This window comes from Podarcis tiliguerta, assembly GCF_965153285.1.
Source record: "Podarcis tiliguerta genome assembly, chromosome: 16".
Taxonomy (NCBI): domain Eukaryota; kingdom Metazoa; phylum Chordata; class Lepidosauria; order Squamata; family Lacertidae; genus Podarcis; species Podarcis tiliguerta.
Window position 1 is genome coordinate 23,654,395 of NC_139549.1, and position 27,865 is coordinate 23,682,259.

General features: G+C 45.2%; 2 protein-coding genes across 2 annotated transcripts in view; one reads left to right on the top strand and one right to left on the bottom strand.

Annotated features, from left to right (window-relative positions):
• The window catches only part of UQCR10 (ubiquinol-cytochrome c reductase, complex III subunit X), a 433,107-nt gene that overhangs the window by 327,792 nt on the left and 77,450 nt on the right, over positions 1–27,865 (bottom strand). The gene's annotated exons all lie outside the window — the stretch shown is intronic.
• On the top strand, positions 9,869–27,780 carry NIPSNAP1 (nipsnap homolog 1). Its single transcript, XM_083417930.1, has 10 exons — positions 9,869–10,236; positions 12,953–13,080; positions 16,085–16,130; positions 17,931–18,025; positions 18,962–19,032; positions 20,946–21,086; positions 22,181–22,212; positions 23,082–23,176; positions 24,861–24,944; positions 26,024–27,780. Exons 1-10 carry the CDS (start codon positions 10,136–10,138, stop codon positions 26,086–26,088), a joined length of 858 nt encoding a protein of 285 aa, XP_083274056.1. The 5' UTR covers positions 9,869–10,135; the 3' UTR covers positions 26,089–27,780.

Sequence of the window (27,865 nt, forward strand, 5' to 3'; positions counted from 1 at the left end):
TGTCTGAATTTATCCCGGAATGACCCTCTTTTCCTTAGGACATCCCTATTTCATCTGAGAAAAGCTAGAGGGTACGGAGTTATGGAACTCCCGAGCCAAGGAGATAAGTAACCAAAGGAAGCCCTGTTTTATTATGTTTTTTTTAGGTATGTTGAAAGCTACCTAGAGTGGCTGGGGCAACCCAGCCAGATGGACAGGGTACAAATAATAAAATTATTATTATTAGTGGTTTTTTTCTTAAAAAATGTTTAGGGGTATTCTCCTTTTTCCTACTCATATTGAAATACTACCCCTCAAAGAGGTCAAACTTAGACTCACAAAATGTTTAGGGGTATGCGTACCCCCAGAAAAAAAACACTTATTATTATTATTATTGTGGAATAGGATGTCCCTGTTTTCATCGGAGAAATTTTGGAGGGTATGTAGGTCTCCCACCCTGGTTTAGTTGATTTTATTAACTAAATGGGGCCACATGGGGAGGCCTAGTGGCCCTGGTCAGTCCTGCAGACCAGAGCCTAGCTAGTCCTATGGGTCAGAGCCAGAGGCCAGTTAGCCTATGGGTCAGAGGCCTAGCTAGTTTCACATCCCAGAGTTTCCCCACCACTGGGATACAGGGTGGCAGCCTCAGACTAGCAGAGTTTAGTTTCAGGTGGCAGCTCAGATTCTCCAGAGGCGCCTGAGGGCTCTGTGAAGGGGCACCGATCTCTTCAGAATCAGGTTCTTCCCTGAGACGCCCATTGTGTTTCTTTGGTCAATCTCTCAATGTGGGTCACCTTCCTTAAGAATAGAGATAATTCACTTTCTTCAGGAGCTTTGCCAAGAGCAATTGAAATTCTCCTTTCCCTGAGAATAGAAAAAGAATTAAGCCCAAGAGTGGATTTGTCAATGTCAGACTTTATTTTCTGCACCCAGACATCCTTTCGCTCCCGTTTAAATTGAAATGCAATTGCTGGACCCGACTCCTTTTTCTGTTTTCCTTCTCCTGTCTCCAGCTCAATGACTGCGTGTCCTGATTTTCGTGTTTTGTCTTGAACATTTCAATCCGCAGGAAGCCAGAAAATGTATTTATTGGTGGCTCTTTAATAAATACATTATTTAAGTTGCTAGACATTTTTAAAGGATTCAAATGAGAAGATTTGCAAATATGTATATAAATCTTAGGAAACATGTATACAAATCTTGGGCTAAGCCTTGATTAAAAATTCATTTCCAGAGGATTACTGGAATCGAGTTGTTTATTTGGGATTGCTATATTATGTTTTGAATTAGATTACCAGTAAACTGCACTCGGGGGCCTTTGCTATGTATTTCTGTTATAATTATTGAATTGCCATCTTTGCTTGCCTCCTGATTTGCCGGTATTTTGCTGGAGGTATTCAGTCTCACACTGGACCTTTAGGTTTGCAAAAGTAAGGTGGTTCAAAAGACTCTGTCACCCTCGAGTAGCAAATCCTCTTCTTCTTTTCTTTTCTTTTTTTTAAATAATATTTTATTGAGTTTTACAACAGAAACTTGAAACAACATTAAACAAACAACCTCAGAAGAACAACATACAGAAAAAGAAAAGGAAAAAACAGAAAAGATAAGTACTACAACACACAAACACAAAACAGCAAAATACAACATAGAAAATAAAACATATTAAAAACAATTTTTGTCTCCTTGTATTCTTTACATTAACTTATTTCTCCGACTTCCCCAGGCCTTCCTTCTCTGTATTCCAAATCATATATTCTGTCTGCAAATTCTTGTCCTCTATCATACTTTGATTTTCTAATACTCTTAAAGACTAATAGATAATTGCATTTCCTTAGTCTGACAAAATATTAAATCTTTCTCTGATCACTTTTTCCCAAATACCCATTCATCCTCAATCCGATGTCATCAAATGTTCGTTATCTTATAATGTTTCTGTAAATAATCCTTGAATTTCCTCCAATCTTCCTTCACCGTCTCTTCTCCCTGGTCTCTGATTCTGCCGGTCATTTCTGCCAATTCCATATAGTCAATAACTTTCATCTGCCATTCTTCCAGTGTGGGTAGCTGTTGAGTCTTCCAATACTGTGCGATGAGTATCCTTGCTGCTGCTGTAGCATACATGAAAAATGTCCTATCCTTCTTGTGCACCTGTTGGCTAACCATACCCAGGAGAAAGGCCTCTGGTTTCTTCAAGAATGTGTATTTAAAAACTTTTTTCAACTCGTTATAAATCATCTCCCAGAATGCCTTTATCCTTGGGCATGTCCACCAAAGGTGAAAGAATGTACCTTCAACCTCTTGACATTTCCAACACTTATTGTCAGGTAAGTGGTAGATTTTTGCAAGCTTGACTGGTGTCATGTACCACCTGTATATCATTTTCATAATATTCTCTCTTAAGGCATTAGATGCTGTAAATTTCATACCAGTGGTCCATAACTTTTCCCAGTCAGCAAACCTTATGTTATGACCCAAATCTTGGGCCCACTTAACCATCACTGATTTCACTTCCTCATCTTGTGTATTCCATTTCAACAGCAAGTTATACATTCTTGACAGAATCTTAGTTTTGGGTTCTAACAATTCTGTTTCCAATTTTGATTTTTCCACCTGGAAACCAATTTTTCTATCCATTTTGAAAGCCTCCATTATTTGGTGATAATGAAGCCAATCTCGAACTTTACTTTTTAATTTATCGTAACTCTGTAATTTCACTCGATCACCATCTTGCTCTAAAATCTCCCAATATTTTAGCCAATTGGCCTCCATATTGAGTTTTTTTAGTGCTTTTGCTTCCATTGGGGACAACCACCTTGGAGTCTTATTTTCAAGCAAGTCTTTGTACCTCATCCAAACTTTAAACAATGCATTTCTGACAATGTGAATTTTAAACATTTTATGCACTTTAACCTTGTCATACCATAAGTATGCATGCCAACCAAAAGCATTATTAAATCCTTCTAAGTCCAACATGTCAGTGTTTTCAAGAAGTAGCCATTCTTTTAGCCAGCAAAAAGCTGCTGCTTCATAATAAAGTTTCAAATCTGGCAGGGCAAAGCCCCCTCTTTCCTTAACATCAGTTAATATTTTAAATTTTATCCTTGGCTTTTTGCCCTGCCAGACAAATCTAGATATATCCTTTTGCCACTTCCTGAAACAGTCAGTTTTGTCTATGATTTGCAACGTCTGAAATAGAAACAACATTCTTGGCAGTACATTCATCTTTATCACGGCAATACGACCCATTAACGAGAGTTTCAAATTAGACCATATTTCTAGATCTTTCTTTATCTCCGACCAACATTTATCATAGTTATCTTTATATAAGTTCCCATTTTTAGCAGACATGATAATTCCCAAATATTTCACTTTTTTCACTACTGTCAATCCTGTCTCATTCTGGAACCTTTCTTTCTCAATTTCTGTTAAGTTCTTTGTCAAAACCTTGGTTTTAACTTTGTTTAATTTAAACCCTGCCAATCGACCGAACTCTTGAATCAATTCTAAGACTCTTTTTACACTGGATTCTGGCTCCTGCAGTGTCAAAACTAAATCGTCTGCAAATGCTCTTAATTTATATTGTTTAGATCCGACCTGTATCCCTCTGATCAATTGGTCCTTTCTAATCATATTCAGCAGCACCTCCAGGACTGATATAAAAAGTAAAGGGGAAATTGGGCACCCTTGTCTTGTACCTTTCTCTATTCTGAACTCCTCAGTTATTACATTATTTACAATTAATTTAGCTTTTTGTTCAGAATAGATTGCACTTATACCATTCTCAAATTCTTGGCCTACCCCCATACCTTGGAGATTCTTCTTCAAAAAGCTCCAAGAAATATTGTCGAAGGCCTTCTCCGCATCCACAAATATCAAAACTGCTTTTGTATTTATTTTTTCCTCCAAAAATTCCAATATATCAATTATATTCCTCACATTGTCAGATAGATGTCTTCCTGGAAGAAAACCTGCTTGATCTTTATGAATCTCCTTTATTAATACTTTCTTAAATCTTCTAGCCAAAATGTCTGCAAAGATTTTGTAATCCACATTCAATAGCGATATTGGGCGGTAGTTTTTAAGTTGATGTTTTTCAGTCTCTATCTTCGGTATAAGCGTGACAAAAGCTTCCTTCCACGTTTCTGGTGCTTTTTTCCCCTGAAGTATTTCATTACAGACATCTTTCAACGGCTGAATTAACCAGTCCTTCAATACTTTGTAGTATTTGGCAGTCAGTCCGTCCGGTCCTGGGGACTTGCCTAGTTGCATATTCTGAATGGCACTCTGAATTTCTTGATCTGTTATCCTATCACTCAGTTTCAATCTGCTTTCTTGAGATATTTTCGATAGCCCATTCTCTTTCAAAAATTCCTCTATATCTGCTTCATTCTGGGGTTGCTGAAAGTAAAGCTGTTTGAAGTATTTTTGAAAGGCAGTCCTTATTTCCACTGGGTTCTGTATATTTCTTCCTTCCACTTCCAAATTTGTTATCGTGTTCTGTTTTTGTCTCTTCTTTATTTGCCATGCCAATAACTTTCCACATTTGTTTGCTGACTCAAAAGTCCGTTGTCTCATTTGCCTTATTTTCCATTCAATTTCTTGATTAATCATTTGCATATATTCAACTTGATATAACTTAATTTCTCTTAAAATTTCCTGTGATTTTGGTTTTACTCTTAGTCTCTTTTCTCCCTCATTGATTTTCTCAAGGATCTTTTCTCTTTTTTCCTTTTGTAGTCTCTTCTTGACCGTGTTCTGTTGAATCAGAAACCCCCTCATAACAGCTTTACTTGCGTCCCATACCGTTCTTTTCTCCACCGTAGTGTTTAAATTTATCTCAAAATAGTCCTTCAGGGTTTTCTGGGCCTTCTTAGTTATTTCCTCGTCTCTAAACAGAGCGTCATTCATCCTCCATCTAAAGGAACCAGTTGGTATTAAGTTCATTACCATCTTAACAGCATTATGGTCGGAACAAGTCTTTGGGCAGATTACCGCTTTTTTTGTCTTCGGTGCCAGTCCTCTCGTAATCCATATCTGGTCGATTCTTGTCCAGGTCATTTTGGCTTCAGAGAAGAAAGTACCCTCTTTTCCTAGAGGGTTTTTAGTTCTCCAAATGTCCACCAAATCCAGGTTATCAGTCAATTCAAAAAAGGTTTTTGGTAGTCTCCCATCTTTGGTGACTACCTGTCGTTGTGCCTTGTCCATATTTGTCGAAACTACTCCATTCATATCACCCATCAACATCACATTGTATTCCAAATAATCCATCAATGTCTCATGCAACTTCTTGAAAAACTCGGATTTTCCATCATTAGGTGCGTACACACCTACTATCAGATATTTTTGTCCATGGTATTGGATTTCAATTGCCAAATATCTCCCTTGTTCATCTTTGAACATAAACTTTGGTGAGAGGCTCTCTTTAGCATATATTACAACCCCTCTTTTTTTTACTTTATCAGATGAGATAAATTCTTGGCCCAATCTTTTATTAATTAAAATTTTCCTATGGAGCCTTGTCACATGTGTTTCTTGTAAGCAAATTAAGTCCAATTGTTCCTTTTTTAAAATATGAAAGATCGATTTCCTCCGTCGAATCGAGTTAAGACCATTGCAGTTCCAACTTAAAATTTGCAGAGACATGGTGAATTTATTCTATTATGTTCCTCCAGTTGCTCCCAATGTCTTATCCTTATCTGTCGAATCCGGTGGTGTCTTTTTCTTCCGAGTCCTCTTTGGTTTTGCTCCTGTCACGCCTTCACTCCCTTCCTCTGATGATTCCGATGGGTCTGTTACTTTTAAAGTTCCCTTCTGTAGGTCCTCCTCGTAGGTTTCTAGGAATATATTCTTATCCTCCACTGATTTTATCTTTATCTTTCTTCCCTTGATACTGAAAGAAATTCCTTCCGGGAATTCCCACCTGAAGATGATGTTGTTTTTTCTTAGTTGGGTAACCAGATCCTTGTAGTTTGACCTCAGGTCCAAAAGAAATTTTGGAATATCTTTAAAGATCTCAGCTTTAGATTGATTAATTACCAAAGGTTTTTGGAAATGTAGTCCAAGAACCTTGTCTCTTTCTTCTTTGGTTCGAAACGTAATCAAACAGTCTCTAATTTTGATCCTTTTGCTTGTTCTTCCCAATCGAAAGGCACTCAAGATCTTGAATTCCTCTTTCTCGGATTCCAAGTTCCAAAATTTCTCAAATTCTTGTGTAAGAAGGTCCCGCAGGCTTCCTTCCTCAATTTCTGGTATATTTCTAATTCTCAAATTCGTTTGTCTCTCTTTCAGGTCCAGCATAGAAAATTTTGCTCTATATTCCTCTAGTTGTTTGTTCATCGGTGGTAATTTCTCCTCAGTGGCAACTGCAACTTCCTTTGCCTCCTCAGCAATTTTTCTTGTCTCGGCCGATACTTCCAGTAATTCCTTAATTGAAGCTGTATTTTGCTTTATACTTGCAGAATTTTGTTCTATTTTTTGGAAGGCCTCTGTTACTCCTTTATTTGTTTCAGTAACCTGGCTTTTTAATTCCGTAACTTGTCTTTTAGTGTCTGCCAGTTCTTCTGTCAGTTTGTCTAGGGATCCCTGTACCCTTGCAAATCCTGCCGTAATAAGGTCTTCTGCCCCCGACATTACTTTAACTTTAGGTGTAACAGAGGCACTTCCTGTAGGTTCTGGGAAGGATCCCCTCCTTCCCGTGTGAAAAGATTTGCCAGATCTTGTTGTTTTGTCTTGGAATTGCTGTACTTTCCCTCTTTCCTCTGCCATAAGCCGACTGTTTCAAGGTTATTCTGCAGCTGTAACTTGTTATCTACTCCAAAATAAACAGTGGAAGTTTTTCTCAGTTATTTTGTAGCTCTGTAACAATTCCAGTAACCACCAGGGGGACCTAGCAGATGTTGCAGCTGAAGGGATAATATGTCTCCCACTCTCCTTTCACAGCAAACTTGTATCAGTAATGTTCCCTCTCAATATCCACAACTCACAACTCCATATCCATTACTCCAGTCCTTATAAAAAGTCCTTTTGAGCACTTCCACAGTCCATATGGCTTAACTTTCAAATTTGACAGATCAGGACCAGGAGTCCAGGCAGTGAGCTTTATAGTAAACTTCTTTCAATGCAGGCAATAAAAAAAGTTTTTTAAACTCCCCCCCTCTTTCCCTGCTTCCCGAGGGGGGGGGATTTCTCTCCAAAGACTTCAGATTTCAACCCTTTCGAACTTTATTTTATAGGGTTTTTAGTCCTCACGTCTTTGCTTTCCAATGTTTACAGGCGGAAGGCTGGCTCCCTGTTTAAACCTTTCCGCTTCGGTGTCATATTACGTTGTTAATTTAAGTCCGATTTAAGTCCAATTACTTCTCAATTCTTGCTTAATTTCATCAGATCCTTTAAAATATTTGTATTTTTCCTACTCACGGATCTTTCTTTTTAGTCCCGATTGCACAGGGAAAAGTTGAGCGCTGCTCCGATCACAGCTGCGCGACGTCACTCCGAAAAAGAAGCGATTGACTCTCAGCACCGCTTCAACCCCCGCCACGCTCCGGAGCTCTTACTGAGCCCCGGAGACGTTTTGGGAGAGCGCTGTTGGTGCCCGCCGAGTCCCACGGACGTAGACCTCCTCCGTCCACGTTTCCAAGGGTCCCCCGCGTCGCCGTAGCGGTAGAACCCTGTTTTTTTCGGAGCTTCCCCCTCCGGTGCTCAGCAGGGGGCCGCCATGATCGATGGCGCTCAACCAGGAAGTCCGAGTGCAAAAAACTTCTTTTCAGATAAATTTATTGATTTTAACAAGGCAGACAAAAAGAAAATCGATTACACTGGCACAGCACAGTGCAATACACTGCAAACTCTGCAACACCCTTCCACACACTGCTCATGAAGCAGAAAATGGTGGCAAGTTTTAAACTAGAGCTTGCTGATCAGAAGGTCGGCGGTTTGAATCCCCATGACAGGGTGAGCTCCCATTGCTCTGTCCCAGCTCCTGCCAACCTAGCAGTTCGAAAGCACGTCAAAGTGCAAGTAGATAAATAGGTACCGCTCCAGCGGGAAGGTAAACGGAGTTTCCGTGTGCTGCTCTGGTTTGCCAGAAGCGGCTTAGTCATGCTGGCCACATGACCCGGAAGCTGTACGCCAGCTCCCTCGGCCAGTAAAGTGAGATGAGCACCGCAACCACAGAGTTGTCCGCAACTGGACCTAACGGTCAGGGGTCCCTTTACCTTTACCTTTAAAGACCCATATATTTAAGCAGGCATTGCTGGGCTAATAAGATTAATCACACTATTCTGTTTTGTTATTTATTGATGTTTAACTCAGTGTTTCATCAATGGCTTCTCTGTTTTTACCAATGTATTCCTTTGTATTTTTTGTTTTAATTGCATTTTTCATTCTCTTTTAAAAAGTACCTTTTTGTGTTTTATATAAACTACTTACAGGCGTTATTGAAATTCTAAGGTCTCAAATTTAGACTAAATGTTGATAATTGCACAAGGTAAACACACACACATAAGTATATAAGCCACATGTCTAAAATAGTACTGGAGAACAATCCAAAAGCCATCTTTGCTCTCCTAAAAACGAAATATTCCCTCTGCCTCCTTAATCCCCCTTGTCTGAGAACAGGTAGGCAGCTTTGTTGTTGTTGTTTAGTTGTTTAGTCGTGTCCGACTCTTCGTGACCCCATGGACCAGAGCACGCCAGGCACTCCTGTCTTCCACTGCCTCCCACAGTTTGGTCAGACTCATGTTTGTAGCTTCGAAGACACTATCCAACCATCTCATCCTCTGTCGTCCTCTGTCGTCCCCTTCTCCTTGTGCCCTCCATCTTTCCCAACATCAGGGTCTTTTCCAGGGAGTCTTCTCTTCTCATGAGGTGGCCAAAGTATTGGAGCCTCAGCTTCAGGATCTGTCCTTCCAGTGAGCACTCAGGGCTGATCTCCTTCAGAATGGAGCGGTTTGATCTTCTTGCAGTCCATGGGACTCTCAACTTTTTTTAAGAAAAAGTTCCTGAAGGGATTCCTTTCCTATATCTATGAACCTCCTTTGTATTGTCATTGTTTGCCCAGATGCTCTGCACTGAGGGATGTCTGACAGGCATCCTGATTGTCTTATGCTTATGTTTGTGTAAACTGTGTCTGGAACTATGTAAAACTTCCTAAATATTCAGGAATAGTACACCTTGGCCTGCCTGAGCCACAGCAACCCCACCTTATGTGCAATGTAATTTCTGACTGTTTGTAGAGAGGATGTCCTGCTTCTCCACCCCAAAACGCAAACCCTTAAAAAAGATGTTTCTTCTGGGCTCTGGGTCTCTCTTGCCTCCTTGCTAGGAGGGGAGGGAATTCTGTTGCAATAGAAAAATAAAGATCTGCCTTGCTTTCACTGCCTCCTGCCTCCATCCATTCATCTCTGACGAATCATGGACTTAGGGAATTCAGTCCCTTGGGGAGCTGGGCAGCAAAAGCCAACCACCCCTATTTTTCTATATCAGGGGTTTTGCGTATTGAAGCAATATATAAATACCGAAGATGATGAGTGCGTTATGACATCAGCTTTCCCAAGCAAGCCAACCGTTCCTCAAACTAGCTGGAATTTTGTTTGTTGGCGGGCGCAGATTGCTAGTTATATTAAGCAGCGGCAAAACATCAGAAAGTTAAGAAGTCCTTGGGACAAAGTTCAAAATCTGTGAAGCTAAGGCACCAAGAATGCTGTTGAACTCACAGGAGAACAGCTTTCCCCCAGTGCCATGCATACTTTTGCAAACATCTGTCGTGTTGCCTTTTCTCCCAATCGCTGCAACCTTCGAAGCATTTCCTCCGCCCAAAGAATTCTGGGCGCTGTAGTTCGTGAAGGGCAGCCGGCCATTGTAATTCTGCGAGGGGTGAACTACACGCCCCAGAATCCCTTGCGGGAAAGCCTGCCCTTAAAACGCGCTTTAAAGGGATGGCGTCAGGTGGCTAGTCCGTATGAAGGCTGCCGGCCGCTGACGCCCCCTTGCGGCTGTAAGGAGACCCCAGGGGTCCCTCCCACGCCCGGGGAGCGGGGGGCGTGTGCCGCATCGGAGCACCGAGATCCGCCCCAAAGCGTCGCTGCGGTGGTGGCGGCGGCGCCTCCTCTTCCCTCCTCTCGTCCGGGTCTTGCTGCAGCCGCGGGCGAGAGCGAAGATGGCGACGTGGGCGTGCGGGATGCCGGCGCGGCGCTTGCTGCTGCTGGCGGCGCTGCGGGGCGGTGACCCTTGCCTGGCCCGCGGCAGCGGCGGGGGCCGGTGAGCAGCTTGCCCTCCCCACCCGGAGCCCTCCCCCGATGCTGCCTTGCGCACCTCTCCGTGCCCAAAGTCTTGCGCCTTTGCTTGCGCCACGGGCGCTCCCCGGGTGGAAAAGGGTTACTCTCCAGCAAAGAGGGGGGAGGGGGGAGAGAGAGAGATCAAGCCTGCCTTAGGATCGCAACCAAGGCCCGCAACAAACCTGGGAAGAAGAAAAAAGATCGTTTTCACTTTGCCGATGCTGCCTTGCGCACCTCTCCATGCCCAAAGTCTTGCGCCTTTGCTTGCGCCACGGGCGCTCCCCGGGTCGCAAAGGGTTAATCTCCAGCAGGCTGGGGCGGGGGGGGGGGGAGAGATCAAGCCTGCCTTAGGATCGCAACCAAGACCCGCAATAAACCCGGGAGGAAGGAGAAGGATCGTTTTCACTTTGCGCCCTTGGAGGGCTGCTGAGGCCTGGCGCTGGAAGCTCTTAAAACGCAGAGGACTTTGGGGTCGTATCCATCGTTGGGGTCCTACTCCTAGGAAGCCCATTGAAATGAATGGACTTTACTTAACCTAGTGCCATGAACTTCAATGGGCCTGCTCTTGACTTGGTTGGATGCAACACTGTTTTAAATTTGCAAGTTTTGAGAGTCTTCTCTTTTTCCCTTCTCCTGTCTGTCATGGATGCTTTAGCTAAGGTTCCTGCATTGCAGGGGGTTGGACTAGATTCTGTGATGCCTTAGGCTTCAAAGCTAATCCCATTGACCTGCAAGTAAGCCCCACTGAATCCAGCAGGATTTTTGTCTGAGTAGATGGACTTATTAGGCTTGCGCTGTAAGTAACAAATTATTTGGAAGCTGGAATTTTGGACTAGAGATTAGCTACGAGCCCTTGGCTAACAGGTCTGTCTTCTCCAACTTGGTGCCTTCCAGCAGTTTTGGACTCCCAGCTGCCACCAACCCCAGCATCTTATGGCTGGAGGGCACCAGGTTGGGGAACCGTAGTGTCCATGTTCACATAGTTACAGCCCTTGAAGGGGCCAGTGGGAATCCTGTGGAGTTAGCAGTGCCTCCCTGATGGATTGTTTACCATCCATTTTCTGAAGTTAATGAATGACCAGCGATGGTGCAAAGGTCTTGGCTGCAAAGTAAGGGTCTCTCCCTCTCTCTCTCCCTCTCTGTCTTTATTTATCTAGTTGCCATCTTAGATAAGAGCAGAATATTAGATCCATAACATTGGCTGGAGTGGAATGGTACCCATTGCTCGGTAGAGCTGTGTTCAAGAGAAGCCGTTCATTTTTTATTTCGCAGCTTTTGCAGATAGATATTTTATTTTTACGTGGGGAGAGCTTAAGAGAGAAGCTTGATCAGCATAGCTGTCAACGTTTCCCTTTTTTTAAGGGAAATTCCCTTATTCTGAATAGGATTCCTCGCAAGAAAAGGGAAAAGTGGACAGCTATGTTGATCAGAATTTCTATATAACCATATTTGTACTGTAAACTTCCTTTTCATGTCAGTTATCCATACAAACAACCTAGTGAGGTAGTTCTGTATTATTATTCTCCATCTCCTAGATTTTTTTTGGGGGGGGGGTGTAAGAGGTGAAATGTGGGGTCTGTCCTGATTCACATTTCACTCCATTTCACAGGATTTATATACCGATGGATTGTAATAACAACTCAAAGTAGTTTGCAAAACGTTAAAATTACCATTAAAAAAGGTTTAAAACAACTGTTTTAAAATAATTTTAAAATCAACAATAAGGTAAAAAGCAGGTTATAACAGATGCTGACGTTATGGATGTCTGGATAGGCTTGCCGGAACAAAAATGTTTTCAGCTGTTTCCATTTTACAGCTGGGAATGAAGCTTGGAGCAAGCTGGTACACGAAACTAAAGTACCGTATTTTTCGCTCGATAGGATGCACCGGATCATAGGAGGGGGAGAACAGGAAACACCCCCCCCCTCTGCTCAGCACCCCTTCAGCGAAGCGGCAGGAGAAACGGAGCCCCTTCCATTTCTCCTCCCGCTTCACTGAAGGATCACTGCGCAGAGAGGGAAAACTGTGCAGCGCCTCTCCAGCGAAGCAAAGCCTGGAGAGCAAGAGGGATCGGTGTGCACCGACCCCTCTCGCTCTCCAGCCTTCAGGCACCTATCCGCAAGCCTTTGGAGCACAGCCGGAACTCTCACTGCGCTCCAAAGGCTTGCGGATAGCCGCCTGAAGCCCCCGGAGCTCTCCTGCGCTTCGGAGGCTTCGCGTTGCTACCGCTGAAGCCAAGGAGCCTGCATTCACTCCATAAAACACACACACATTTCCCCTTAATTTTTGAAGGGGAAAAAGTGTGTCTTATAGAGCGAAAAATATGGCAAACCAGTAGCATAGTTTTCCAAGCTGCAAAATTCTCCATTCGTCCTCCAGCAGCTCATTTTTTAAGAGCCCATGCGAACTGATGCAGAATTATCCACAACACAAGGGCATAATAACTTAAAACAAGGAAGGCTACTTGCTTCAGAACCCTTATGCTTATTATGCAGGGACTGAAACTCATTATTGGCCTTTGAGAAGTAATGAATTGACATTCGTCCTGTTCCTTGGTCACCTAGAGATCATGTCTCACTCGCCATAGGCAACCAGGCGAGTAGCAATTCAGAAACCTGGTCCAGATGTTTTGCTGCGAAGACTGCTACCTCCTCTTTTCTTTTGTGGGTTGCCTTTCTGACACCTGCATTTTCTTTCAGGGACTACTCCAAAGACCACGAAAGCAGCTGGTTCCGTTCCCTCTTCGTCCACAAAGTGGACCCCCGAAAGGATGCCCATTCCAACCTCCTGTCAAAGAAAGAGACCAACCACCTGTACAAGATCCAGTGTGAGCCGCCACCCCCCTCGTCCCTAAGCTTGCTTTCCCCTCTGCTCTTGTCGTAAGCCTCTCTGTTGCTTTCTGCACGGGTGAGGGCCCAGGGCTGGTCCGCGGGTAAGGACTGTAAGCAGCAGCAACAGATTTCGCATCTTCTGTTCAGCAGAGCAGCTTGGGGAGGTGGGTGATCAACGAAGAGCCTTCCATGCTTTGCGTAAAAACCATGGAATCTTCTTGGTGCAGAACTTTGGCTTTCTGAAAATTTATTATTTTGCTTTCTCACATATAAGAAACATAATTCAAAATACAGTCGTACCTTGGAAGCCGAACACCTTGCCAGTCGAACGTTTTGGCTCCCGAGCGCTGCAATAGTGAGTGTTCCGGTTTGCGAATGTTCTTTGGAAGCCGAACGTCCGACGCACCTTTCGCGGCTTCTGATTGCATGCAGGAAGCTCCTGCAGCCAATTGGAAGCCGTGTCTTGGTTGCCGAACGTTTTGGAAGTCGTACGGACTTCCGGAACGGATTCCGTTCGGCTTCCAAGGTACGACTGTACACTAACCAACAGCAATAGCAGCTGGTGTGTTATTTCTCGGAAACAAAGCATAAGGTAAAGGGACCCCTGACCATTAGGTCCAATCGTGACCAACTCTGGGGTTGCGGCGCTCATCTCACTTTACTGGCCAAGGGAGCCGGCGTACAGCTTCCATGTGGCCAGCATGACTAAGCCGCTTCTGACGAAACCAGAAACGCCATTTACCTTTGCACAAGCGCACGGAAACGCCATTTACCTTCCCGCTGGACCAGTACCTATTTATCTACTTGCACTTTGACATGCTTTCGAACTGCTAGGTTGGCAGGAGCAGGGACCGAGCAACCGGAGCTCACCCCGTCATGGGGATTCGAACCGCCAACCTTCTGATCGGCAAGTCCTAGGCTCTGTGGTTTAACCCACAGCACGACCCGCGTCCCTAAACAAAGCATAGCGGCAGCTTAAAGCTGGAACCACTGCTTAGAAGGAGTTTATAATGCTAACAACAACAACAACAACAACAACAACAACAACAATTTATTATTTATACCCCACCCATCTGGCTGGGCTTCCCCAGCCATTCTGGGCAGCTTCCAACAAAATATTAAAATACAATAGTGCGTCAAACATTAAAAGCTTCCCTAAACAGGGCTGCCTTCATATGTCTTCTAACAATCAGGTAGTTGTTGTTCTCTTTGACATCTGCTTGGAGGGATTCCACAGGGAGGGCGCCACCACTGAGAAGGCCCTCTGCCTGGTTCCCTGTAACTTGGCTTCTTGCAGGGAGGGAACCGCCAGAAGGCCCTCTGAGCTGGACCTCAGTAGAACAATGGGGGTGGAGACGCTCCTTCAGGTATACTGGACCGAGGCCGTTTAGGGCTTTAAAGGTCAGCACCAACACTTTGAATTATGCTCGGAAACGTACTGGGATAGGTCTTTCAAGACCAGTGTTATGTGGTCTTGGCAGCCACTCCCAGTCACCAGTCTAGCTGCCGTATTCTGGATTAGTTGTAGTTTCCGGGTCACCTTCAAAGGTAGCCCCACATAGAGCGCATTGCAGTGGTCCAAGCGGGAGGTAACCAGGGCATGCACCACTCTGGCGAGACAGTCTGCGGACAGGTAGGGTCTCAGCCTGCGTGCCAGATGGAGCTGGTAGATAGCTGCTTTGGACACAGAATTGACCTGCACCTCCATGGACAGCTGTGAGTCCAAAATGACTCCCAGGCTGCACACCTGGTCCTTCAGGGGCACAGTTACCCCATTCAGGACCAGGGGGTCCCCCACACCAGCCCGCCTCCTGTCCCCCAAAAGCAATACTTCTGTCTTGTCAGGATTCATCCTCATCTAGAAAGTCTCTAGTCCACTTAGGTCTCTCCAGATGTTTCTCTGGATCTGGGGAGGCTGTCTCAATTGATGGTCACATCCCTAATGGCAGATGAATGGATGCCAGATGTTGTAAAAGGATGAAGGAGAAAATGCTTCATATTAAGGCATTGGTTGGGGGGGAGCAAGTCAAGTTTCTTGACCTCATGATTGCAGAAGCTACATTGACAGTCTCTGTTGTCTGTGATATAGTGACTTTTTGCTGCCTGCTTCCAACCAATCTCCTATCAGCGTCCACGGCAGACTTACTCAAACCACCCTCCCACCGCCCAATCTGTTCCTTGCCTCCAAGAAGTTCCAAATTCTGTGCAAGATGCAAATACAGTGGTACCCCATTAGCTAAAGTGGTGCTTCAGGTTAAGAACAGTTTCAGGTTAAGTACGGACCTCCGGAACCAATTAAGTACTTAACCTGAGGTACCACTGTAATAAACAAACAGGCAAACAGACATTCAGAATTATGTGTGCTAGTTAGGCAGGAATAATGCACACAGAATAATCTTCAAATATCTGAAGGGCTGTCACACGGAGCAAGCTGGTTTTCTGCTGCTCCAGGGAGATAGGACCCGTACCAATGGATTCAAACAACAAGAAAGGAGATTCTGACGGAGCGTTCAGAAGAACTTTTGAGTTGCTTGACAGTGGATTGGGCTCCGTTGGAAGGTCGTGGCCTCCCCTTCATTTGAGGTTTTTAAACAGGGGTGGGATTGCCATCTGTCAGATTCTTTAGCCATGATTCCTGTCTCGCAGGGGGTTAGGCTAGATGACCCTTGGGTGCTTTCCACCTCTACAGTTCTACGATTCCATTTCAAAAATAAAAACACCCTGTTGCCGTTACTTGAGAATTTGAGAATAGAATCTGGATTCTTGATGCGTCTTTTATCCGGACAGAATACTCCTTGCTTCAGGAAATGTATTATTATTTCTTTGGTGCAGAATGCTTGCTGTGGGGCAGCCACAAATTTCCCTGCTAGCTCACCAGGGGAACGAGTTGGTCCTGTTCAAGGAGACTGTTTTGCTGCAGGCTTCCTCCGTTCTTCTTCCCTCCCTCTTGTTTCGCATTTGATGTTCAGCCAAACTCAACTGTTTTCTTTGTCATTTCAGTCCACAATGTGAAACCTGAGTGCCTGGATGCCTATAACAGCCTGACGTAAGTATCTCGCGCTGTCGGGAATTCTGAGATTGAGAAGAGAGGTTTTTAAAAAGGCTTAACGACAGTATAGTGAAATTCAGTAATAAAATTCCACAAGCGGGAATTTTACTGCAATGTTCAGGGAGCCATCCAGTACCTACTCCATCTTCCCGGAGACTCCATTCCTTTTAAAGTATTTATTTATTTATTTGGTTTTTAAAATTTTACAGAGATACATAAAGCGTAAATCTTAAAAACAAGATTCCAAGGAATCTCCTGGACTTCCATCCTACCCTTTGTGGGTCCTATTATTAATCATTTCCTCTGGCATCTTTTACGATGATCCAAATCTTTTACCTCTTCCATTATGTCCGAAATTCACCCTTATTCACTACAAGTGATATTCCAGTCCTACTAACAATTTTAACTGTTTACGGTGGTCTTTAAGATACGTTACAAATTTTCCCCATTCCTTATTAAAATTTTGGTCTTTCTGATTCTTATCCAGTCATTTTAGCCATTTCAGCATAGTCCATCAGCTTCATCCGCAATTCTTCTTATCTTCTTTCCATTTCTGGACCCCCGGACACTCCATTCCTTCCACCCATCCTGTCATTTCCAGACACTGCATTCTGCTCTCCCAAGTTTTCCTTAAAAAAAGTAGTGTTTAAAAGTACAGTGGTACCTTGGGTTAAGTACTTAATTCATTCCGGAGGTCTGTACTTAACCTGAAACTGTTCTTAACCTGAAGCATCACTATAGCTAATGGGGCCTCCCACTGCTGCTGCGCCGCCGGAGCACGATTTCTGTTCTCATCCTGAAGCAAAGTTCTTAACCTGAGGTACTGTTTCGGGGTTAGCGGAGTCTGTAACCTGAAGCGTATGTAACCTGAAGCGTATGTAACCCGAGGTACCACTGTATAGTGTGTTCTCAGCCTTGGAAGGGGCTCCCCCTGTTTTTAGAGGCAGGGGATGTGTGTAAGGAGGAACATAACTTAAAATATAATAAACAACAACAATAGCTAGAGGTGTATTAAATTGTGTGGAGAGAGAGAGAGAGACACTTTTCAACTTTTCATAATACTAGGTCCTCCTGTGAAGGCACCTGCCTGATATCAACAGGCAGGAAATTCCAAAGTGTAGGTGTTTGGGGGAATTATAGGGGCAGAACTACCCAAACTTTATAGAAATTTATTCATGTATGCGACTACAGTGGCAAGAGTGTTACTTGTCCCAAAAATGGAAAGAAGAAGAAGTCCCAGAGAAAGATGAATGGGTACAAAAACTCATGGAATATGCAGAAATGGCAAAACTTACCAGGAAAAATAAGGAATAAGGATAACAAACTTTTTATAAAACAATGGAAATGGTTTATTGCATATTTACAAACAAATAATAAGAACATTGGCAGGATTATTGTAATCTGCAGTTTTATAAGAGTATATGTTGAAAGTAGATGAGTAAATTAAGTTAATTTGGAATGGGGGTGCGGTAATTTAAGCAACCGCAGAAAGGGAGGGAGGAAGTCAAGTCTTGAAATGTTAAAATGATTGTAAAATTATTGAAATGTATAAAACTCAAAATCACAAAAAACCCAAAAGTGTAGGTGCCGCCACACTAAAATTTCAAGTTTTTATGAATGTGGAGCAGGCATTATGTAGCACTTGTAACAGTGCCAGTTCTTCCGATTGAAGTGGTTGTGGGGACATATGTGGACTAAGGTGATGCCATAGGTATTGTTATTAATAATTGCTGCTAATAATAAATGTGAGCCTTGGCTATACCCACCTCACCTGTCGATTCCATGTCTGTTTTGCAGGGAGCAGGTACTTCCAAAGCTGCACTCGGACTCGGACTACCCCTGTGACCTGGTTGGCAACTGGAATACTTGGTATGGTGAACAGGACCAGGCAGGTGAGGGGGCAGGGCCAACCATGCAGGGTGGGTTTAGGGGCCTTCGAGTTCTGCCTTGACAGGAAGTTCATTGCATATGACTCGGGGAGCCGTAGCGATTCAGCCCTTTCTCCCCTTCCATCTTTAAAACAAACAAACAAACAAACCCATAATCCATGGGTAGGCAAACTAAGGCCCAGGGGCTGGATCCGGCCCAATCGCCTTCCAAATCCAGCCCGCGGACGGTCTGGGAATCAGCATGTTTTTACATGAGTAGAATGTGCCCTTTTACAGTGGTACCTCGGGTTACATACGCTTCAGGTTACATACGCTTCAGGTTACAGACTCCGCTAACCCAGAAATAGTATCTCGGGTTAAGAACTTTGCTTCAGGATGAGAACAGAAATCGTGCTCTGGCGGCGCGGCAGCAGCGGGAGGCCCCATTAGCTAAAGTGGTACCTCAGGCTAAGAACAGTTTCAGGTTAAGAATGGACCTCCAGAACGAATTAAATACTTAACCCAAGGTATCACTGTATTTAAAATGCATCTCTGGGTTATTGGTGGGGCATAGGAATTCGTTCATCCCCCCCCCCTTTCAAAATATAATCTGGCCCCCCACAAGGTCTGAGGGTCAGTGGACGGACCCCCTGCTGAAAAGGTTTGCTGACCCCTGCCGGTGTAATCCATTAGCCACTGCCTCTAATCAGAACCTCCATGTGCAAGAGCAGTACATCCACAATTACTAGATGCTGTGTGCATTCCCTAAGGAGGCCCTCGAGATTCAGCCCTTCCTCCTCCCAATAAAAAAGGGAATTTCAGGACTTGATCAACCACAATCACCTGCATGCAAAATGGATGCTCTAGCAGTGAGCCACGTGGGTATTCACTTTCAGATGGGGTTTCTTGCCTATCCCTTTGGGCTTGCAAGGATTTGAGGCTCTTTTCTTCTTGTCCCAGTACACCTCTGGCGATTCACCGGTGGCTACCCAGCCCTCGTGGACTGCATGAACAAGCTGAAACAGAACCAGGTACCAAGCGCAGGTCTCTCTTCTTCTCCAGATGTATTGCTTATTGGAAAAACACCAGGGGACTGCATCTTTCCCTCGAAAGCGTCCCTTGGGATGATTCATCACTCTTCTGTCCCGAGTCGCTACTGCGACATATATCCGAAGATATATGCACACACAAACATAACAGAGTTCAAAGCAGAAACTGGACTTGAGGTGTAGAATTGTAAGCTAAATGGCCTCGGTCCTGTATACCTGAAGGAGCGTCTCCACCCCCATCGTTCAGCCCGGACACTGAGATCCAGCACTGAGGGCCTCCAGGCGGTTTCCTCATTGCGAGAAGTGAGGTTACAGAGAACCAGACAGAGGGCCTTCTCGGTGGTGTGGGAACACCCTCCCTTCAGATGTGAAGGAAATAAGCAGCTATCCTATCTTTAAAAGACATCTGAAGGCAGCCCTGTTCAGGGACGTTTTTAATATTTAACGCTGTGCTGTTTTTAACACTTGATTAGGAGCCGCCCAGAGTGACTGGGGAAACTCAGCCAGATATAAATATAAATAATAAATTATCATTATTATGTACAAGATCAAGTGTTACAGAACAAAGGAATCATGGCTCCTCTCTCCTTCTCGTCCGAGAGAGAACAGAAAATGCAATAGCACAACGTAACGGAACAGTTTAAACTGAACTTCCATTCTCATGACTCCCAGCACTGTGGAATGTCAACACAGACGTGAGGAAAACAATCACACACCAGCAGTGACGGAGGAATGAAATCTCAACACTTCTGGCAAGCCAACGGTGCCACTGCCAGTCCACATCTGGCTAGCTTGTCTCTGCAGCAAGAGCCAGCAGCAATCTTAATGGCACAATTGGGTAGCCAAGGCGATGTCTTCCAGATGTTGGGGGTCCCCAGCTCCCATCGGCCCAGCCAGCACGGCCCTCGATCAAGAATGATGGGACATCTGGAACCTGCCTACATAGGAAGGCTGCCTTGCACTGAGTCAGACCCTTGATCCATCAAACTTAGTGTTGTATACTCTGACTGGCAGCAGCTCTCCAGGGTTTCAGAGAGGGAGTTTCTCTCATGGAGATGTTCTGGGATCTTCTGCATACATAGCAGATGCTCTCCCACTGAGTTGCGGCCCTATTAGGCTTGTGCCTCTGACCCCTGGATCAAGTCCCTGGCTAACTATAATAATTTATTAGTTATACCCCGCCCATCTGGCTGGGTTTCCCCAGCCACTCTGGGTGGCTCCCAACAGAATTAAAAGCACAATAAAACATCAATCACTAAAAACATCCTGATACAGGGCTGACTTCTGACATCTTCTAAAAGTCAGATTTATTTCCTTGACATCTGATGGGAGGGCGTTCCACAGGGCAGGCGCCACTACCAAGAAGGCCCTCTGCTTGGTTCCCTGTAACCTCACTTCTTGCATGGAGGGAACTGGCAGAAGGCCCTCGGAGCTGGACCTCAGTGTCCGGGCTGAACTATGGGGGTGGAGATGCTCCTTGAGGTATCCAGGACCGTGGCTGTTTAGGGCTTTAAAGGTCAGCACCAGCACTTTGAATTGTGCTCGGAAACGTACTGGGAGCCAATGCAGATCTCTCAGGACCAGTGTTATGTGGTCCCGGCGGCCACTCCCAGTAACCAGTCTAGCTGCCGCATTCTGGATTAGTTGCAGTTTCCAGGTCACCTTCAAATTGTGGCTGGGATAACCCAAACAATAACCATCCGACATATAAGTACTGCCAACCTATGACTTTCAGGTCAATGAGGACTGGAAACTCACTTGAAAGAACCAAATCCCATGCTTACACAGCACAATACTAGCCTACTCTCTTTGATCATGTCCCCCCCCCCCATGGAAGGTACTGAAAGCCCACAGCTAAGTGCCCAAGTGACCCTTCTGATCTTTCCCCTTTCCAGGAGTACCTGGAATTCCGGAAGGAGAGGAGCAAAATGCTGTTGTCCCGAAGAAACCAGCTGCTCTTGGAGTTCAGCTTTTGGAATGAGCCTTTGCCACGACCTGGGCCCAATATCTATGAACTGAGGACGTACAAGCTGAAAGTGAGTTCTGGGGGGTGAATCTCGGGGAGGGGACGGAAGTTACAGCTCAGGATACTAATATCTCCTGGAACATTTCTGCCAATATGAAATCTACACGGGCCCTCGGGTCATCTGACGCCCTTCTGGGAAAGCATATGGTCAGCGAGGCAATTCAGGAGTTTGTTGGACCTTGCATTCTCAGTAGAATTTGAGTTCTTATCAGGCATATCAGTAGTCTCCTATGACTACTGTATTCCTCCATTTTGAATGTTTGGTAATAATCTGCTCTAGGAAGGCATCATCCAAGTCTTCAGTCTGGCTTGGAGGTCTATAGCAGCCCCCCCCCCCCCACTGGAAGGTCACTGTTGTTTTGCTTTCTTGCAGTTTTACCCCATATACAGTGGTACCTCAGATTACATACGCTTCAGGTTACAGACTCCCCTAACCCAGAAATAGTGCTTCAGGTTAAGAACTTTGCTTGAGGATGAGAACAGAAATCGTGCTCTGGCAGCGCGGTGGCAGCAGGAGACCCCATTAGCTAAAGTGGTGCTTCAGGTTAAGAACAGTTTCAGGTTAAGAACGGACCTCCGGAACGAATTAAGTACTTAACCCGAGGTACCACTGTACTCTCAATCTGCCTTCCGTGCTCCAGTTTGTGGATCTTTTCACAAGTGTACATATCCTTTACGTAAAATGCATCTCCTCTCCCCTTCCTGTTTGGTCTATTCCTTTTGAAAAGGTTATACCCCTCAATTTCCACATTCCAGTCATGAGTCTCATCCCACCAGGTTTTAGTAATGCCTATTAGGTCATATTTCCCATCGTGTATTAAAAGCTCAAATTCAGCTTGCTTGTTTCCCATACGCTGTGCATTAGTGTAGAGACAACTGAAACAATGAGTTATTCCCTCCAAATGCTTCCTCCTTGTAGTTTCCCGCCCTTTGGTAGGTTTCTGGAGCACCACTTCAGTTTCCTGTGCATTGATGAAGCTATATATAGATATGCCCCAAAGATTGAGCTTGGGAAGCTCACCACAACTCTTCGAGAGAGCTTTCCCTGATGTTTTGCAATCATGACTACAAGCTGTGTACATCACCTCTCCCTTTTGCTTTCAGCCTGGGACCATGATTGAGTGGGGAAATAACTGGTAAGCAGATTTTTCAAATACCTTGATTGTGCCTTTATCCAAAAGATCATTTAAGGGAGGTGGAGCTGCTGGTACAGTGCCTTACAGGACCTTACAAGGAGGAGTAGCTTCCACTGCCCCTTTCAGCAAAAAAAAAAAAAAAAAGGTTTCTAAGGCTGAAAGCTTAACCTTGCTTCCTTGGGAGTAGGCCCCATTGAATTTAGAGGGACTTGCCTCTGAGTAGACGTGGTCAGGATTGCAGATATAAGCAGCACAAAACCAAACCTGGCCTCAGGAAGCCAGCTTTGAGCTTCCACAAATAGTGGTGGATGTGTCAATTTCAGCTCCTTGTTTTTCCCAAACTTAAGTTCATTTCGCCACAAAAGTGGGTGGTTGTTGTTTCTTACTGCTTAGAGATTTTTGGAAATGCTGGTTTCTATGTACTTACAAATACATATATATTTCAATTCCTTTAAAACCCCGCCAGCTTTTCAGTGCTTATTTCTACTAATGCATAGACTTTGCTCGTTGGGTAAAAGTGAAAGAGACAGTTCTGCCATTTCCCCTTAAGGCATTGTTTTTGTACGTTGCTTTCTGTGCTGCATGCATTTTTATGCACACTGTGAAGGAGGCAATGCACCCATTGCATAGCTGGGGAGCCTGTGCCCCCCCCATGCTGTTGGACTATAGCTCCCATCATCCCTCACTTGGGGCCATGTTGGCTGCTGGCTGGGAGTTGGAGGACCGTAACCTCTGGAGGGCTACATCCCTGAAGTTGTGGGGCAAGTGCAGGTTTGCCGTTATCTCTTTGGGTAGGGCAGAAATGGCCAGTGATAGCGATTCATTTATTACTTGCTTGTGTCTTGCTCTCTCCCTTGACTGCTGAACAGGGCGCGGGCCATTAAATATCGCCAGGAGAACCAGGAAGCTGTGGGCGGCTTCTTCTCACAGATCGGGGAGCTGTACATCGTGCACCACTTGTGGGGTAGGTGGCTGCCCAAATGGGGCTGATGAAAAGTGTTGTAGTCCAAAAGATCCAGAGGGTCTTGGGCAGCAGTTCTCAACCTGTGGCTCCCCAGATGTTGTTGGACTACAACTCCCATTATCCCTAGCTAGCAAGGCCAGAGCTCAGGGATGATGGGAGTTGTAGTCCAACAACATCTGGGGACCCACAGGTTGAGAACAGCTGGTCTCAGGGGAAGACAGCCCTGCACCCTTCTCAAAAAAGCCTGTGGCCATGAGCTCCATTGGGTTACCAATTGCCTGCCCTTCTGTACATTTCATAGAAACAGAGAATTGTATAGAAGGGGACCGCCAAGGGTCATCAAGTCCAGCCCACTGCCATGCCGGAATCTTAGCTAAAGCATCCATGATAGATGGCCGTCCAACCTCTGCTTGAAAACCTCCCAAGGAAGGAGAGTTCACAACCTCCCGAGGGAGACCGTTCCCCTGTCAAACAGCTCTTAACTGTCATAAAGTTCTTCCTGATCTTTAGCCGGAATCTCCTTCCTTGTAATTTTAAGCCATTAGTTTGCGTCCTGCCCTCCAGAGCTTGTTCCTTCTTCCATGTGACACTCCCCGCCTTGAGATTTTTGAAGATGGCTATCATATCTCCTCTCTTTTTTTTTTTTTAAAAAATAGTTTTTATTAAGAATTTCAACATAACAAATTATCTATAACATATCATCTTCATTTCCAAACCCCCCCATTTTTTCCTTCCCCCCCTCCCCAAAAAAAACTGTCCCTCCCACACACACACCCCCCAGACTTCCCTCAGCTCCTCTCCCCGGTTTTTCAACACATATTATTATCATCTCCATATTATAAAATTGTAAAGATCCTTAAATTATCTATCTTTTATGTTAACAATAATAAATTGGTGTATGTTTATTCAAAACCTTCCAAGGAGTCCAATTTATTTTGTTGTTTTTTTAAGTACCGTATTTTTTGCTCTATAAGACTCACTTTTTCCCTCCTAAAAAGTAAGGGGAAATGTGTGTGCGTCTTATGGAGCGAATGCAGGCTGCGTAGCTATCCTAAAAGCCAGAACAGCAAGAGGGATTGCTGCTTTCACTGTGCAGCGATCCCTCTTGCTGTTCTGGCTTCTGAGATTCAGAATATTTTTTTTCTTGTTTTCCTCCTCCAAAAACTAGGTGCGTCTTGTAGTCTGGTGCGTCTTATAGAGCGAAAAATACGGTAATTTGTAAAAAGTTCCCATTCTTCTTTAAAGCCACAGTTGTCCTTGTCTCGCAGTTTGTATGTCAGTTTCTCCATATCTCCTCTCAGCCTGCTTTTCCCATTCTAGACATACCCAGTTTCAACTGTTCGTCATAGGGCTTGATTCCCAGACCCTTGATCATGTCTTGGTTGCTCTTCTCAGCCCCCTTTCCAGCTTGTCAATATCCTTCTTAAATTGTGGTGCCCAGAACTGTATGGTGTGGTCTGACCAAGGCAGAATAGAGTGGTACTATGACTTCCCTTGGTCTGGACACTATACTGTTGAGCCTAGAATAACGTTAGCTTATTTTGCTGCTGCATCACACTGTTGCCTCATGTTATGCATTAGCTTTTTCTGTTGCTTAACATGAGTCAAGCACTTTATGCAGCAGCCGAAAAGCTTCCCACGCCGATGAGCTTTCCTGTGATGTAGTGGTTTGCTGTCCTTCTAGCCTACAGGGACCTGCAGTCTCGAGAGGAGACGAGGAACGCTGCCTGGAGAAAGCGAGGGTGGGATGAGAACGTTTACTATACAGGTGAGGCATCTTTTTCAACGGTGGTGGCTGGTACTCAGGGCTGATGGCTTGCAAGGCAGGAGACCAACAGCAGGGGGAGCCAGCCCAGAACCAATGACAGGGATGAGAGCACTTATTTTGCACTCCCTGCCTCGGCTGATCTCTCCTGCATCCCTGGCGCTTAGAGAAGCTGTTTATCGGAACATCCTCCGCAGGAAAAAGCTTTGCCTCCCCCTAATCCTTAGGATCCCATTTCCAAAATTCTTCTTTTGAGCTTGAACATGAAATTCAGGAGTTGCTTATCCAGGTGTACCCTCACACCAGGGGTGCGGGACTAGATCTGGCCAGTGGGCCGAATCCTTATCTCCAAGTTTGACAGGCGGGGTGGCCATCCTACCTGTCAATCACCTGGCACCAGGTGACTTGCTTTTGCCCTCGTGGACAGTTAGCTGGTCGGAGGGAGAAGAGGGAGCAAACTGGAAGGAGGAGGTGTCAGAAGCTGAAGAGGTAACCGGGTTTAGTGAGGAGGGAGAGTCTGTGGCAGAGAGCAGTCCGGAATCGGAGGCTGGAGAGGAGGAGGGCCAAGAAGCAGAGAGAAGCCAGGAAGTCTCCCCCTCCTGTTGCAACCAGCTTCCCTCTTCCCTGGTCTCCCAGAACCAAAAGAGGCATGAAGAGAGCATAGCAAAGGCAGACAAGGCACAGAATTCTCAGGTTGTTTGGGAAGGACCTGGGGGAAGAGGAGACTTAGGGAGCTGTGGGTACCTTCAGTCTTTGCAACTGCCTCATCAGGGCAAGACCTACTGGGAAGCCTTGCTGTGCTCACTAGACCTGAGCCATTTTGTCTCTTCGAAGAGTTAACTTCACTGACGCCTTGTGAGTTCCTGCTGGCCTGCTCCCAATGCCCACCCTGGCCTTACCCCTGGGAGAACTCAGTCCTTGGAGAAGTCCTTCTATGAATTGTCAGTGCTCAGTATTGATGTCCTTGGACCAGAGCGCTTGTGTGGGGCTCCCTGTTGAGGGTGAGGGTGGAGCGGGCAGTGGCAGACAGGTTCCTCTGCTCTGTGTCCTTGCCGAGTGACCACCGGGTTTTCCTTTTGCAGTGCCTCTGGTCCGGAGCATGGAATCACGAATCATGATCCCCTTGAAGATTTCCCCCTTGCAATGATGCTGTCGCCTGGCTGTCGTCTCTCTGCACCAAACACACAAAAAGAAATTGAGCTGGCCGCGTTTTCCTCCACCCGGATCCTCTCTGAACTCTTTTCTGACCTTCTCTCCTGTCCCCCATCTTCTCTTGTTGCTTTGTCTGGAGATACCCATCTCCTTGCCTTCCTCCTCCCCCCCCCCCCTTTTCCTTCCAGCCTCTTGGTTTCCAGAAAGTTTGTCAGAATCCTGCTGAGCTCATCTTATTGACTCTGAATGAGAAGCTTGGAGGCTTGATGTATTGCCATAGATGGACGACCCAGTCTGGCTTGTTCCAGAGGCTGATGATTCTCTAGATGAAGCTGCTTAGGGGGTGCTGGCTGTTGCTTGCTGTGGCACACACAATTATATTAAGAGTTGTTAAGAGGCCCCTGCTCCCCTCCTAGAACTACAGTTCCCAGAGTTCCCCAGGGAAAGGGATTGATTATTAAACCGATCTGGGAATTGTAGTGCTGGGAGGGGGGTAGGGGGTCTTCCTAAGGGTGCTAAGACTTCTCAACAAACCACAGCTCCCAGAAATCATTGGGGGGGAGGCATGAAGGTTTAAAGTAATAGCATAGCCTTTTAAGGTGTGGATGCTACCTGAGCGGGTATTGTTGGATTACAAAGGAAATGACTCTTTTCTCCCCACCCCGCAACAGTTCTTATCCTTGGAATAGCCTTTTTGATCGCTGCAAAGGCAGCCTTCAAACCTTTCTAAAAGGAAATAGTTGTACCTTGGAAGTCTGAACGGAATCCGTTCCAGAAATCCGTTTGACTTCCAAAGTGTTTGACTTCCAAATCGCGGCTTCCAATTGGTTGCAGGAAGCTCCTACAGCCAATCGGAAGCTGCAGAAGCCCTGTCAGACGTTCGGCTTCCAAAAGAACATTTGAAAACCAGAACAGTCTCTTCTGGGTTTTGATCATTCAGGAGCCAAAATGTCCCAGTTCCAGGGCGTTCAACAACCAAGGTATGACTGTACAGTTGTACCTCGGAAGATAAATGCCTTGTAAGTTGAACGCTTTGTCTCCCAAATGCTGCAAACCTGGAAGTGAGTGTTCCAGTTTGGAACATTCTTTGGAACCCAAACATCCAATGCAGGTTCTGCAGCTTCCCATTGGCTGCAGGAGCTTCCTGCAGCCAATCTGAAGCCATACCTTGGTTTCCAAACATTTTGGAAGTCGAATGGACTTCCGGAACGGTTTCCGTTCAACTTCCGAGGTACGACTATAATGCACAACAGGGTAGCGTTCTCAGGAATGTAATGAATGTATACACTTTGGGTGTGGGGAACCTTTATAACCTGCTGGATGTTGCTGAACTACAACTCCCATGGTCACCCAGCCATGCTTGCTGGAAGTTGTAGTTCTGCAGCCTCTGGAATGCCAAAAGTGTCCTCCTCCTAGCCTGCTTAGCTTGGTCTCTCTCTATATGCGCACAGACCGAAAAATCCCTGGTGGTTTAAATGTGGTCGCCCAGCTGTGAGTTAAGAGAGGAGGTGGACAGAGACAAGGTCCTCTCACTGGCACAATGCATCTTGTCTCTTGACCAGTTACCCATCTCTGGGTAGCATAGTGAGGCTGTGCTTCTTCGTAATAAACTATTTTAAGTGCTCTTCTGCCTAGGGACCATGTGAAACAGCCTAGCTGCAAATGTAATAAAATATTTAATATACTACTGTGTGTGTGGCAGTGTGTATTGATTGTCCATTTTGGGGTTGGAGTAAAATTTCCTCACCTCCAGACCCGTGAAATACCAAACT

What these genes read in the sequence shown, in the direction of transcription:
- NIPSNAP1 (XM_083417930.1), top strand. Translation starts at nt 10,136, where the DNA reads ATGGCGACGTGGGCGTGCGGGATGCCGGCGCGGCGCTTGCTGCTGCTG. An exon ending in CCACCTGTACAAGATCCAGT is followed by an intron (nt 13,081 to 16,084) that starts GTGAGCCGCCAC and finishes TTGTCATTTCAG; the next exon opens with TCCACAATGTGAAACCTGAG. An exon ending in TGAGGACGTACAAGCTGAAA is followed by an intron (nt 21,087 to 22,180) that starts GTGAGTTCTGGG and finishes TTTTGCTTTCAG; the next exon opens with CCTGGGACCATGATTGAGTG.